Raw genomic sequence first — 14,399 nt, forward strand, 5'->3', positions numbered from 1 at the left:
TCGATAGGTTTAAGACAAGGGCAAAATAATTCCCGGCATTTTTTGCTTTATTTGTAGAAGATCTTGAATTATTTTTACAAGGTAAGCAAGACAGCGGACTTTCATTGTATGATTTGAGTATAATTCTTCTATTTTGCTGATGACATGGTCATAGTTGGTAAAACTCAACAAGACTTACAAAACAGTCTAAATAATTTACATGAATATTGCTGTTACTGGGGACTTGAAGTTAATACTTCTAAAACAAAAGTTGTTGTATTTCGAAAGAGGGGACCCATCAAACTATATGAGAAGTGGTATTATGATAATGAACCATTAGAAGTTGTAAATGATTTTAATTATTTAGGGGTTGTTTTTAACTATACTGGTTCATTTGTTCTTAATAATCAGTGTATCGTTGGCAAATCCTTAAAGGCAATGAATGTTTTAATGAATAATATTAACAAATATGATATAAGTCCATTTATATCGCTTCAACTGTTTGACTCGTTTGTGGGTTCTATTTTAAATTATGCATGTCCGGTATGGGGTTCTCAAAGTCTAAAGATCTTGAAAGAGTTCACCTTAAATTTTGTAAAAACATACTTGGCGTGAAACAAAGTGCATGTAACGCTGCAACCTATGGTGAACTTGGGCGTTATCCCCTGTATATAAATAGATATGTTCATATTATTAAGTATTGGTTTAAGTTATTAAATACAGATAATATTATTTTAAAAGGTATTTACCAAAATGCTTTAGACCAGTGTAATCATAATGGTGTAAAAAATTGGGCATACCATGTGAAATGCCTTCTTAAACGAGCATGGTTTCTCTGATGTTTGGAATCTACCAAGTCAGTTTGAAGCCAAAACATTTGTACCCATTTTTAAACAAAGAATTATAGATTGTTTAAGCAAAAATGGTGTGCCGACATTGCTGCAAATAATGTTTTAAATACTTTATATTCACATGTTAAAACAAATTTTGGTATTGAAAATTATTTGAAATATATTATATGTAAAACATCACGAAGTTGTTTAACGAAACTCCGTATATCTGCACATAAGTTACGTATAGAGTCTGCCAGGTACGGCAGAGACAGGTTAGAAAGACACGAACGAATTTGTCAGTTATGTGATCTTAATGAGATTGAAGATGAATTTCATTTTGTTCTTAAATGCAGAGTTTATAAAGAATTACGTGCAAAGTTCATTAAACGTTATTTCTATACTCATACAAGTATGTATAAATTCTTAGAATTGCTACAATCAAGTAATAAATCTATTCTAGTTAATTTGTGTAAATATATAACATTAGCTAATAACAAGAGAAAGGAATTATTGCAAGGAATTTAAACTCGTGTCTTGGAAATGCTTGTAAGTTTGTTTGTGTTGACATTAATTATAATATAACATATACATATACTGCCATTCAGTTTATATTACACTACCTATACTTCTTGAATTCGTAAATGCAGATTATTTATTAGCATTAATTTTTGTATACTAGTATAACAAGATTGATATTGTTTCTATTGTGATATCGTCGTAATATTCTTGTAATATACTGATGGTTAAAATCAGATCTGTTCATTCTCTACATATACCGAAAAGTCATTTTGCCTATCACGTATATTGTATTATATGTATAATTTCATGTTGTATTAACAAGATACATGTATTGTATACGTTAATAAAATATCTGTTCTGTTCTGTTCTGTTCTGTTCATAAATTTCATTTTGAGTTCTTTTTATTATTATTTCTGAATAGCTTATATTACGGAGAGTCGGTGGTTCTACCCAGGTGCCCGCTCGTGATGAAATAATGCACGGAGGGGCACCTGGGGTCTTCCTCCACCATTAAAGCTGGAAAAATAGCTCATATATAAGCCGCGCCATAATAAAAACCAACATAGTGGTTTTGCGACCAGCATGGATCCAGACCAGCCTGCGCATCCGCCCAGTCTGGTCAGGATCCATGCTGTTTGCTAACGGTTTCTCTAATTGCAATATGCTTTAAAAGTGAACAGCCGATAATAACGGATCCTGACCAGACTGCACAGATGCGCAGGCTGGTCTGGATCCATGCTGATCGCAAACCCACTATGTTGGTTTTCTCATGGTGTGGCTCATATTAACTTTTAACCTATATGAAATGATATTCTTTTAATTATTGTCCTGTAGTAAAAGCAATTTTCCTTGTTTGAACATACATATTTGTCAGTCCCTGATAAAGTGACAAAACCTATGTAATAGAATACTTGTGAATAGTATATACTGCAGTTGCAGCAAATAGAAACATTTTAGTATTTATGGACTAAAATAGTCTCATTGCAAAGCATAATATTTTATTCAAATATTTTGTATCAAAATGGTCATACATGTTTCTTTGGAGTTCATACTTTTTATTCATTTTTTGGTAGAAAGCCGGGTGACAGTCTATTGATTTGAACCTCACTCTTATTAATAAGTCTTTAAAAAGATTCAAGATGCCGGGACCTTAAATATTTTGAAATTCAATCAAAAATGATGCTAATTTATTTTTTAAAGTTTTTTTTTTCTATATGAAAAGTTTCTATATGAAGAATCTAATTATGTTCAAATCTGTACAAGGAGTTGTGAAGGGGTAACATACCTAAATTCAGTCTGCACAACAGAGACTAGAATTTAGTCTGCACAACAGAGACTAGGCATTTCCTAATTAAAATACTGTAATACTATTATTTTATTTCTTCAACTTTTTACCACTAAAATAATCCATATAGATGCACAAAGCCATAAAGAATACCGCAATCATCATCCAAGCACTGTCATGAATAATATGCACACTGTACTTTTTTAATTATAGGAACTTAAAAATGTGTTGAAAAAGTTTAACTAAAAACCAGACTAATCCCAATTTTTCTGCACAAAAGAGGTGAGAATATTCATGTTCCAAAGTAATATTAGATATCCTTCATTGCTAGCATGATATGTTATTGAAATATATTTATAATTCATAATTATTGAAGAAGAATTAAAGTGATGTCATGATATGCACTTATTGAATGGTGAATAGTGTTTTATTAGAAGGGGAGCTGTCTGTTTAAAAAGAAGGAGAACTAATAAAGAAAACATTGAAAAAAAATCTTTGGACATGACCAAAAAAAAAAAAAAAAAAAAAACAAGGGAAACAAGAAAGTAGTTACAGGAAGATTAATAATGTTGTAGAATGAGGGTTGGCCATGGAGAAGGGGTATGTCACATGCCTATAAATTAGCAAATAAATCATGTCACGGTTTCAGACATGATTCACAATGAGTTCATGGTCTGTTGACTCATTCGATAGAGTATCAGAATGGCACCACAAGATATCGGGTTTGAGCCCTAGTCCAATTTGAATTACCAGTGAAACTGACGCCCAATGTTGGGACAGTGACTACATTACATTTTTTGTATTTATTAATTGGTAGTGTGACAGTCACTTGAAACTGTTATAAAGTGTGTTTGGTTTCAGACTTTGTCACAGTTTATAAGGGTGGATCCAGAGGTGGTATGGGGCTAAAATTGATATGCAATTGAAATCGCAGTCAATTTTCATAATAATGAGACTAATTTAACGTTAATGATAGCATTATAAGTTTTGGATTGTCATTGTCTAGCATGTGTTAGAGGGATGGAAACTATTTAACACCATGCAGAATAATAAAATAAGCGATCCCGATAAGCCAAATCAGTAAGAATATAGTAACAGGTACAAAGACAGCAGGGTTCTGGGAAGCATTAGTCATAAATTGTCGCGCTGTCTCTTTGGAAACGTCTCATCATTTGTACTAGGGCAGGATATACTTTTCACAATTTGGGGAGAAATTAAACATTTTAAGATTACAGTCAGATATAATAATTCGAGTGGGATGGGGGTATGAATTTGCATAATATATCAGTTATACTCACACATTTGCCAGTTATTCCAAGCACCATTCAAAATTGAATTTTGATTTTCTTTTATTAAAAGAGATTTTCACTGAAATAATGTGAAAATATAACGACCAAATTTCCAGTCTCCGAGTCGGATTTTTGCCACTACAGACAGATAACAGTGGCAATATGCTAGTCAACTGTAAAACACACGCACTCTAACAATCAAACATAATTAAAAGTCTCTAATGAGCTGTAGAATGTACACAATGCGGATTAAATGCAGCTTTTTTGTTTACAGAAAACCTCCTTCTGTTACTAAATAAAGATAGGCAGGTACTTCCGTTACTATATTTAGATGCGGGTTATCCAGTTTTCAAGCTGTAAATATCATAAAATCTTAGGCTGAACGAAATAGTTTTACTTAAGAATTTCTTACATACTTAAGTTTTTATTTCAGCTAAGATTTACTTAAGTTGTTTTATGAATAACAAATATACTTAAGTAAAATACATTTCTTACCTAAGTAATACTTAAGTAAATAATCAATTTCTTGTACTTAAGATGCTTTATGAATACGGCCCCTGGTATACATATTATGTAGAAACCTGATTAAGAGTAATATAAAAATGAATAAATATGTGTCATCCGAAAACACACAAGTGTTTACTGGACCATTGATTGTTCCCTGGTGTACGTATATTGATGTACGGTTTCGAAACTGACCTAAAACTACTTTATGACTTGTAAATGATATCCAAACGTAAATGTTTCCGAACTCGAAAGAAAAGTATTAATAAAGAAATGACCCATTTCTGTTTTACAAAAAATGTTATTAATTTTGTTAAAAAAAAACAAGGATAAAAATTAAACAGGGAATATTACATTGTAAGATAAAATAAATTTAGATAAAGAAGATCAACATGATACAGAGAAACTTATGAGATTGAGATGACATGCTACAACAGGTTTATGAAACGAGTACATAACGCACCTTAAAGGTTTATTCAATATCAAGAATATGGTACTCTGTGTAAGTCAAAGTGTTTATAAAAGATCATATTGGTAATTATGTAAGAAATATACTATACCTCTTTGCAAAACAAAAACCATCAGATTTAAAATCCATACAATATGACAATTCACCGACATTTTAAATTTATTTTTCAACCAGGAAGTTTATGTTGCATTTAATGTGTAAACACAGATAAAGTAGCTTTTGTGTTTAACGGTGTTATCTCAGCCTATCTATGTCAGTTGCAACTGAAATTAAGTATTTAATTGTTTTTAATTCAGGCATAGGAAATAGAAGAAAGCTATTAATTTCATTTTATTATTAACAATATGTACATTTAGACACGTAAAGAAACATAAATTCTTTAATTTAGTTTACTGCTAACCAGATACTAATAAAACAAATCGTCTATCTATTGTTTGCTGCTTATTGCGCAATTCGAGCACAACTGGTACTCCGCTTCAATGAAATTGCGGCACCTCCGGTGAAAGATTTGCGCACATAATTCGACAAATCATACAGTCAGTAGTTAATTTTGAAAATAATATCACAAATCTAGCTTCGTTGTCCGACCTGTATAGAAACAAAGACTTATCCTGAAAAGTGAGATACGATGAAAATTTTGCAGACTTACTAATCAAAATATCGTTCAAGGATATCTAGATGATGAGTATAAATGCCTTTTTCTTGCTTTGCTTTCTATTCGGGAGGAAAATATAGCAAATAAATCACTATTTCATACAGAAACGTACGTCTTTCCTACACTACAATAACAACAAACAACAGTATTATATTGCATGACCAGACGGGATACGTCTATTGAAAAGCAAACGAGTAGCCGGAATATTAACATAATCAATACAAAGGTAATTTATCATACAAGAAAATATATACAATTTCTGTTCGTGTCGTAGAGTAAAAAGCGAAATGGAAATATAAAGTGAATTAAAATTGGTTATTGAATTTTTGTTTAAAGGTATCCTTTTATAAAAGAGTGACAGCTTTAAGATAAGTGATACTCAACAATGATCCTATACGCCACACATCCAATAGTCCCGTTATCCTGTTATACTACCCCCTCCGCTAACAAAAGCTAACCTTTCACCCATGGCTTTGTATATCGATGTTCATGAATACTGATTTGCTTCATTGCACTTAGTCTTTATGCATCGATATATTTAGACATGATATGACATATATATGCAATAAATTATCTTTGATAATTACATCTATTGTTTCAGGTTAGTACTGTTATGATGTTCATTCCTAGATCTTTGTTACATAAACTTTATGCAGCTCGTCTAATTAGTATATTCTATAGATAATTAGTCGTGAAGAAAGCTTTTGTAAATAATCATAAACTATCAATGTATATGTTACTCTATACCATTTACTTGTTTGTATGAATACTGATTTGCTTCATTGCACTTAGTCTTTATGCATCGGTATATTTAGACATGATATGACATATATATGCAATAACTTATCTTTGATAATTACATCTATTGTTTCAGTAAGTTGCAGTTGAACCATTCCCAAAGCGAACCCATCATCTACCAAACAAATATTTTGATGTAAGGGTATTAGCTAGCCCTTGGCAAGATAGCCCTTCGTCATTCGCTTATTTGAAAAATGTATATTTAGCCATGTTTAATAGATAGTACCATACATCATGCGTAAAGCTTCAATGATCACTATAATTTCAAATAATTACAGACAGGGCAAAAAGTCTCAAACTGTCTTAAGACGGAACCAAAACTGAAAATATGAAATGTGCGATTCGACTCGCCCAGAAATAAAACAGATTAAACTTTTTTTATTATTCTATAAAAATAAACTTGTGTCCGTTTGTCAATGTCGTATTGCTATAATGTTGGACCACATTTTTCATGTATATAATGACCTATGGTACTGTATCGAAAATAGAAATATCAGATGTGTATTACAAACAAATCAGATAATTTTTATAGACAAATGAGCATGTGTCATACTAAAACGTCATCGTTTTTCTTATAATTCAAAATTTTTAAATAAAATTAAAGTCGAGATGTAAACAGCACTGAAACGTCTGGTAGAATGGCAAATACATGTACCATCACTGCATATATGAAATAAAAGAATAAAAGAAAGGAATATAATCCTTAGAGCAGCTTGTGTATTTTTTTCCTTTTTAAACTGTCAATTAATTCACATCATTGTCATGATATTACTAAAGCACTTAATTCAACTTTGATCATTAGACTTAAACATTCTTGAATTGAATATGCTTAGATAAAAGAAAATTGTTTTGTATTAAGGTAGAAGTTTACTAGAACTGTTGAGTAATAAGAAGTTACAAGAGCATTCCTTACAATAAACACTGTTCAATGAGTTTTGTGCTAGATTAAAGTACTTGCAGACATACTTACAAAAGTGTACACATCAATGGAGTTTCTCTGTGAGCACCATTCATTCTGCAATGTGTAAATCACTGAAGCCTGAAAATGTCTCCAGCCTCATAATTCAATAGATGTACTTACCTAGTGTCCTTTTAAAGTTATTTTAGCAACATAAAATGTTTAAATTCCAGCTGCATGTGTAAAGGAATATCTCCAACAAAGAAGTTCCTGTTTACTTTTAAACTTTTGATATTCTTGAGCAGCTTTCTATTTTGCTATCATTTGTTGAATACTTATATCTTCTAAAAGAGAATATCTTTCATTTGTCTATTCTTAAATATTTAAAAGGCCTTTGAAATAAAACAGGACTGTTGGGATTACTTTGTGTGTTTTGGCTCCACTATATATCTTTATTTTCATTGGTTGAGGGTTCTATTTATAACACAGCAGCATTGCAGAGTTACCCTTAATGTCTGCAGTGTGTTTACACTGTATTTGTATACACTGTACAGGTATCAAGGCCTTGCTGTGAGAGAAAAGCCCCTATAATAAATAATGCCAGTCAACAAATGGTTTCTCAGTAACTTGAGTAAGATATAATGATGAAACAATATTATCTATAAGTTTGATGTTTATTTCAATTGAGGCATGTTACACAGTAGAAAAAGCAAATTTAAACCAAAAAAAAACTAAAACATTAGTCCATCTTCATTACAATTATAAGCAAAAATGATTATGATTAAAATAATTGTTTTGCAAGAGGAACTCAATGTGACAAGTCTTCACTTAAATCTATATGTTTCAGATTTATCATTACACAAATGATATCAGCATAGATATTCCTAGTCTCAGAGTGAGACAAAAATTCTAAGTGTTTTTTCACTGATTTCCACTACAGTTCTGTGGCAATTGGTGGAACTTTTGTTGTTATTTGGTGGCAAACAGTAGCAGTGTAAAGAAAAGGCAACAATTCTCCATCAAATACCAGCATTGTCTATCATATTTTCCATCAGATGCCGCTAAATGCCATACAATGCCATAAAAAATAATGGAAAATGATGGAAATTGGTGGCATATTTACAGAAGGGCAGGGTCTAAATTGAACTTTTTCTACAAACCATAAGGCTTAGAGCTTAAATCGCTACTATTCTCTTGATTGCCGTGCAACCTCTTTTGCTACATTTGCAGCAAATTTTTTACTTGTTCTTTTTCACGAACTCACAGTTGATTTACACATTCATCAATTTGTCACGAACCCATGAATGGCATTCTTGTGCTCATCGTCTTTTACTTAACCTGTCACGCTAACAGGTCGGTCATCGAATTATTTCTATATACTTAGATGTATCTCGGTCACTAGGTTTTATCCCGAACTGTTAACAAAAGCTGGTCATTAATAATCAGGGTACCGTTTTACAAAAAATCTTAAGATTTCACTTATCTTAGCGTAAGATATTGACTTACGAGAAATTTAAAGATTGTCTTAAAGTGTTTTACAAACGCTCTCTTAAGTAGCAAATATGAGATCTGTCGTAAGTTATTAAAGACTGTGGTCCAGTCTAACTAAGTCACGTGACGAGTAAAAAAATGGCTGAGGCGGCAGTAAACAGGTTTGAGCTGTTAGTGTCGAATTGGCCGTTTGGGCTATCATTTGCAGGAAATTTTATACAGCGATTTGAAAATTGGCAAATTTAGCTTTTTTCGTCATCAGTTTCCGCGACCGGGAGAGCACAAAATTCAGGTCTTGTAAACAGAAAACTAGATATTAGAGTTGTGTTGCAGATGATTTGTAACGATAGACATACAGTGATGTTAATGTTGCACTATCTTTATTTCAGTTGTGTGGTTACAGACTTTTGTGTGAGGTTTTGAAAGTTGGGTAGGCGACTCTAGGCCGAGAAGCTCAGAAAACTGTTTACTGCCTCCTGATGAAAACAGCAGCAGATGACACAAGCTCAACTGGTCTTGCGCCGAAATCTTATCTTCAGCCTGGTGAAGGACGTTACGGAGAATTATGATTTAATATCTTCAAAATTTCATGCGAACATTCTGAAATGATTTATATTTGTATGCTTTTCTTAAAGCTCTTTTATATTTGTTCATTTAAAATTGTTATAGCAGTCGGCTCTTTTCGAGCTTATGTTTTCTGTTATGATGTCTTGCCGACTTTAAATAAAATTTATTGTATTGTATTGTATTGCTGGCAGGCGCCAGCAGTTTTGGACCAACTGTGTGGAAAAGTATACCTCTCGATATATGATATTATTTCGTCTAGTTTACTGAGTTCGGATGTTACTTGTAATCTTCGAGGCCTCGTTTTTATTACTGATGCATTTTGGCCATACGTGGTATAAAAGTGAAAAAGTGTCAGGTTTGCCAAGCTACTCAGCCCCATAGTACCCCTGACAGTGGGTGATTATAAAAAGGTTCAAAACCTGTAAAGACTTAGCCAAGTATAAATCTAAATGTAAAATAAATGTACACGGCACAAACAAAAGCAGTTGTGCAGGAAAAGAGAAAAATAGGGTTAAAAGCAGGATAAAACCAATATATACTGTATTTTTTTATGGTTTGAACATTGATGGAGCCAGTGCTGAGTTCATAAAGATCCCAAACACTGGAACAAATTTAATTTATACTCAAAATGGGGTGTAACAATGGTGTAGACAAGCTTTCTGTCGCTGAGTGGCTGCTTTTTAATTTCTGACTTTTGCAGCCACCGCAGTTTGACCGTCACAATATAAAACAAACTGTATACGTCGGATTAGTTCGACTAACAATGGTGTTATAGGCAGCTGTTTTGGTACTACTCTTAACAGAATGTATTCTATTAAATAATGCACTGCCTCAATCGGGAATCAATCGGAATTCAACTCGTCCCATAACATTTGAAAAGAATTGTCTAATGACAGCACGGAAAGACACATTTTTAATTAAACAGAAAATATCTTATTTGGTATATAATCGCATGGCACTGTAGAGGGATGAATCCCGACTTTCATTGCTACATCTAGGATCGATTCCCTATCAATTTAAAGGAAGATTTTGGAAAATTTATACTGATGGTGAAAGTCAAATCGATAGTATAGGTCAGTGACTGACTTTCTTCTGGTATTTCGAAGTGCCCGTGACATGACATATATATCATGTATTACACGAACAGCATGCCCACTTATTTTTAATGTTAAGGGTACATGTTCTCCTTGCCTTTGCAAAACAGGTGTGCACTTCAAATGTTGGGGTACACTACATGGCAGATCTGAATTTTTTTCTATTTGATTATTGAAATTTGTGTATACGAGTTAATTTTTCATGGTGGGGTTTTACAGAAGAGAAAAATTTGGAAAGTTTCAAATGACTTTCCAAAGTTAGATAGGAAATTGTGGAAAAAAGAGCCCCTTCCAATATTATACTAAATATAAAGTACATCTTGTCTGTGTGTTCCACTAACCTTATTATTTTTACATAAATATAAAGTTTTCAGGAAGATTGATGTATTTCCCATTTTCATGAACGGAACACGATTCATTCGAAATAACATACACTAAACTGAAGACTTAAAAATTGCCGATCAATAATAAATGCCCGAACGTATTGCAGATATGAAATGTGTATCAAAATTACAGTTAAATATCGGAGAAAATACTATTAATTAACTTTTTGCTGTGTTCATAAAAGCTAAAATGCTTTTCTGCATTACGCCAAGAAGTCGGTGATGGAAGCAAAATTATCATGTCCCTGGACCGGTTCTGTGTTTTAGACCGTACCAAACAATCGGCAAGTGCGCGATGAAATAAACAGTGATTTGGCAGTTGAATGTAGGAGTTCCACGGTGGTTAAGCTACTCGGACTGTTTTTGATCAAATCGGCGTCCCCCGACTTATTATGATCAAGAGAATGACTTTTAGTGATTTTCCACGCAATATTTTTGACAGGTATGCACTAAATAATTGTTTATAGCAATAATTGTGTGTTGTATGCTCAATGTAAATGCATGACGGAATGTCACAGTGATATGTTTATATGAACTGAGTGCCATATTCAAGAAACATCGACGAGTTTTTATGTAGAGAGAAAACCAAAATCGCATTGTACCGGTACAATGTATCAAAAAGCTGACCAGCCTGTGAAAAAGTTTGTTTTTAATGAACCCAGTAAATTCTTCGAAGAATATCTTGAAAATGGTGTATTGCAAATTTGTACTGGCAATAATTTCTAGACATTTGAGCAGTTTTTAAATGCCACGTTTGCAGAAAAATATTGAATAATAAATTTTCCGGGGCGTAGGACTGTTTATGATCGAGGTACAGGACTAATAATGATTCCAGTCTAGGCTAGACAGATGTAAAAGGAGATATTAAATCCATAAAACTTTTATTTTAACTGGAATACTTACAAATACTTTTTAAATACTTTATGGACATTCTAAATAATCTCTTTCAACCAGTCTGTCCGTATTTGTTTTCGTATACATGTAAATTTCCTAAAGTGCTGTCAATCTTAAAAGAACTATAAAATTATAAAGCTATAAGCAACAGGTAACACAAGATATTTTTTACTCGTTCATCTGTAACAGGCTGGCCAAACCACGTTTTGGTAACGTACAAACGGGGAAATCGCTAGATTCAGGTACCAGTTTGCTGATATTTTCTTATTATAACAGATTTTATAAAAAAGCGTTGAAAACAGGAAAGTAACTGTTTTTCTCGTTACAAAGCGTTTGTCTTGAAACTTTTTTCAAACACTTCGCCCAATATTTTTTTTTTGCGGACTAAATGTCTAGATATTTCACGATGCACTAGTTCTCGTCGATTATAGATATTGTAGTTTGCCATTCTTGAAAAGGTTTCGGTACCTCTATCAACGTATTATTATTTCTTGGACGAATAAAGAACAATAGAAAATGAATAAGGAAAAAATGTGATAGTATTTTGTTTTGGAAGTAAGAGTATGATATAACAATTATATAATACCTTAATACAGGACACGTTTTTTGGAGCGTTCGCAGAAGGCAAACAGATTGTTCTGGAAATTCAAGTGGGTGCCTTAACAGGCTTTTTTGTTTGTCTTCTTGTAGTTATAACAAATTACACAGAGAAGAATTATTTCCGCACACCGCATAATGATAACAAAAGTCATAATATATACATGGTATGATTTTTATTTATAAACTTCGGGTATCCTTAATAGAATTTCAGGCACATGTGGATGGAAGAGTGTGAGGATTTATGCGTCTACGTTGTGTATTTTGCTGTACTAACTGCACTGTTTTCATCCCACCCATGAACCTCAAGACCTTTCCGTGAAACAGACGATACATAACTTTCCAAAATTTCATACATTCTTCAGAATATGACATTTTGGATGTGGCGTCTTGGCTGTACCATTAAACAACGTCAAAAAGTAACAACAAACTAATATTACTCATTTGAAATTTGTCTGCACTTACAAGTTTGATGAAGTTGCAGAAGTCCTGCAGAAGCCCAGCATTAAGAAATTTCAAAAGTATTAAAGGGATGAGACGGATAATTTCTTCTGTAATTTTGTCTGAATGTTCACTTTTAAATAGTTTCTTCCTACGTGTACTTTTCTGAGGTGTCATCTTCCATTTCGTTTTACGCGGTGCTGCATTCAGTACAGATGGTGAAGGTAACACGGTTGTACCGCTGTCAGTAGTTGGTGTGAAGACAACATTGACTGAAAAAAAAAGAAAATATGTGCAGAGTTACATTAATCCTTTTTTGATTATAAACAAAAGTTATAGGGTATCATTTTCATGTCGATACTGAATGAAAACACTCCCTTGGTAATGTGACATTTAGAACACTGAAACGTATATTTAAATATTTATTCACAACTCTGGTGGTATAAACATTCCCATTTTTGCAAATATCATGAAGAATAGTACGAATAAATGGGCATGAAATGTGCGCTATTTATATTATTATTAGGGGCCTCCGTGGCCGAGTGGTTAGAGTCGTTGACTTCAAACCATTTGCCCCTCATCGATGTGGGTTCGAAACCTCATTTGGGGCGTAGAATTCTTCACGTGAGGAAGCCATCCAGCTGGCTTGCGGAAGGTCGGTGGTTCTACCCAGGTGCCCGCTCGTGATGAAATTGTGCACGGAGGGGCACCTGGGGTCTTCCTCCACCATTAAAGCTGGAAAGTCGCCATATGACCTAAATTGTGTCGGTGCGACTTTAAACCCAACAAAATAAAATAAAATAAATATATTATTATTATAAAATGTACGCGTTTTCAAAGTCAGCCGCTAGACGCATGTACAAAACATAATTCCTCAATGTTAAAACTATCTTTACCACTTTGAAATGACTGTTCCTCCCTACTTTTTCTTCTTTTCGGTCTGTTCAATCATAAATTGGAGCTGGATTTTCTTTTTCTGGAATACAGAAATCATATAAAGTCCGGTGACTTATAATCAAAATTAGTCCTGTGTTCGAAAAATAAGTCAAAACCTTTAATCATAACTAGTCCTTTTCCACACAAAAAATATGCGAGGTAAGAATCAATTTATTTCAGAAACGGAGTTGAAACTGTTTCTATAGTAAAATCATTAACCACTCGTACATGCATTTCACATAGTATAACATAGTCGAAACCATAAAAATATACCTAGTATAAATGTAAATCAGTCAAATATTGACACACTTGTCAAATATTATTCAAGCCCCTCTTGCTTTGCAGAGAACCACAAGTTAAATCCATAATTAAGACGGTATATCATGACATGTATAAACGGCTTATATATCTTAATATTCCGTGGAGTGGCTTATTTTTCAAACTTACACTAGTTTATGATGATTTTTTCAGTTTTCGGCTCCGTGTCCATTGTTTGACTTCATAAAAATCACTCAAAGTCCTTCTCTTGATCATAATAAATCGGGGGACGCCGATTTGATCAAAAACAGTCCGAGTAGCTTAACCACCGTGAGTTCCGAATCTCTGCGTGCATGTAACGCCAACAATGATTTTTATGCGTTATTTTCATAAGGCCATTATAAATTAATTCCTAGATTATCATCCCCGCCCACCCCTTTTTTTGTGCCGCCCCGACCATTTTTATTTCTCTCTAAAAAATAAATAAAAAGAAACCAAATATGTACAAA

General features: G+C 33.0%; 1 protein-coding gene across 3 annotated transcripts in view; it reads right to left on the reverse strand.

Annotated features, from left to right (window-relative positions):
* The window catches only part of LOC123560610 (synaptogenesis protein syg-2-like), a 283,384-nt gene extending 277,986 nt beyond the window's left edge, over positions 1-5,398 (reverse strand). For all 3 annotated transcript variants that reach the window (XM_053517274.1, XM_053517272.1, XM_053517273.1), the window contains exon 1: positions 4,970-5,398. In XM_053517274.1, coding sequence (XP_053373249.1) covers positions 4,970-5,030 — 61 coding nt within the window. In that variant the 5' untranslated portion in view covers positions 5,031-5,398. The remainder of the gene's footprint in view (positions 1-4,969) is intronic.
* Positions 5,399-14,399: the final 9,001 nt, after the last annotated feature.

This window comes from Mercenaria mercenaria, chromosome 11, assembly GCF_021730395.1.
Source record: "Mercenaria mercenaria strain notata chromosome 11, MADL_Memer_1, whole genome shotgun sequence".
NCBI classification, from domain to species: Eukaryota; Metazoa; Mollusca; class Bivalvia; order Venerida; family Veneridae; genus Mercenaria; species Mercenaria mercenaria.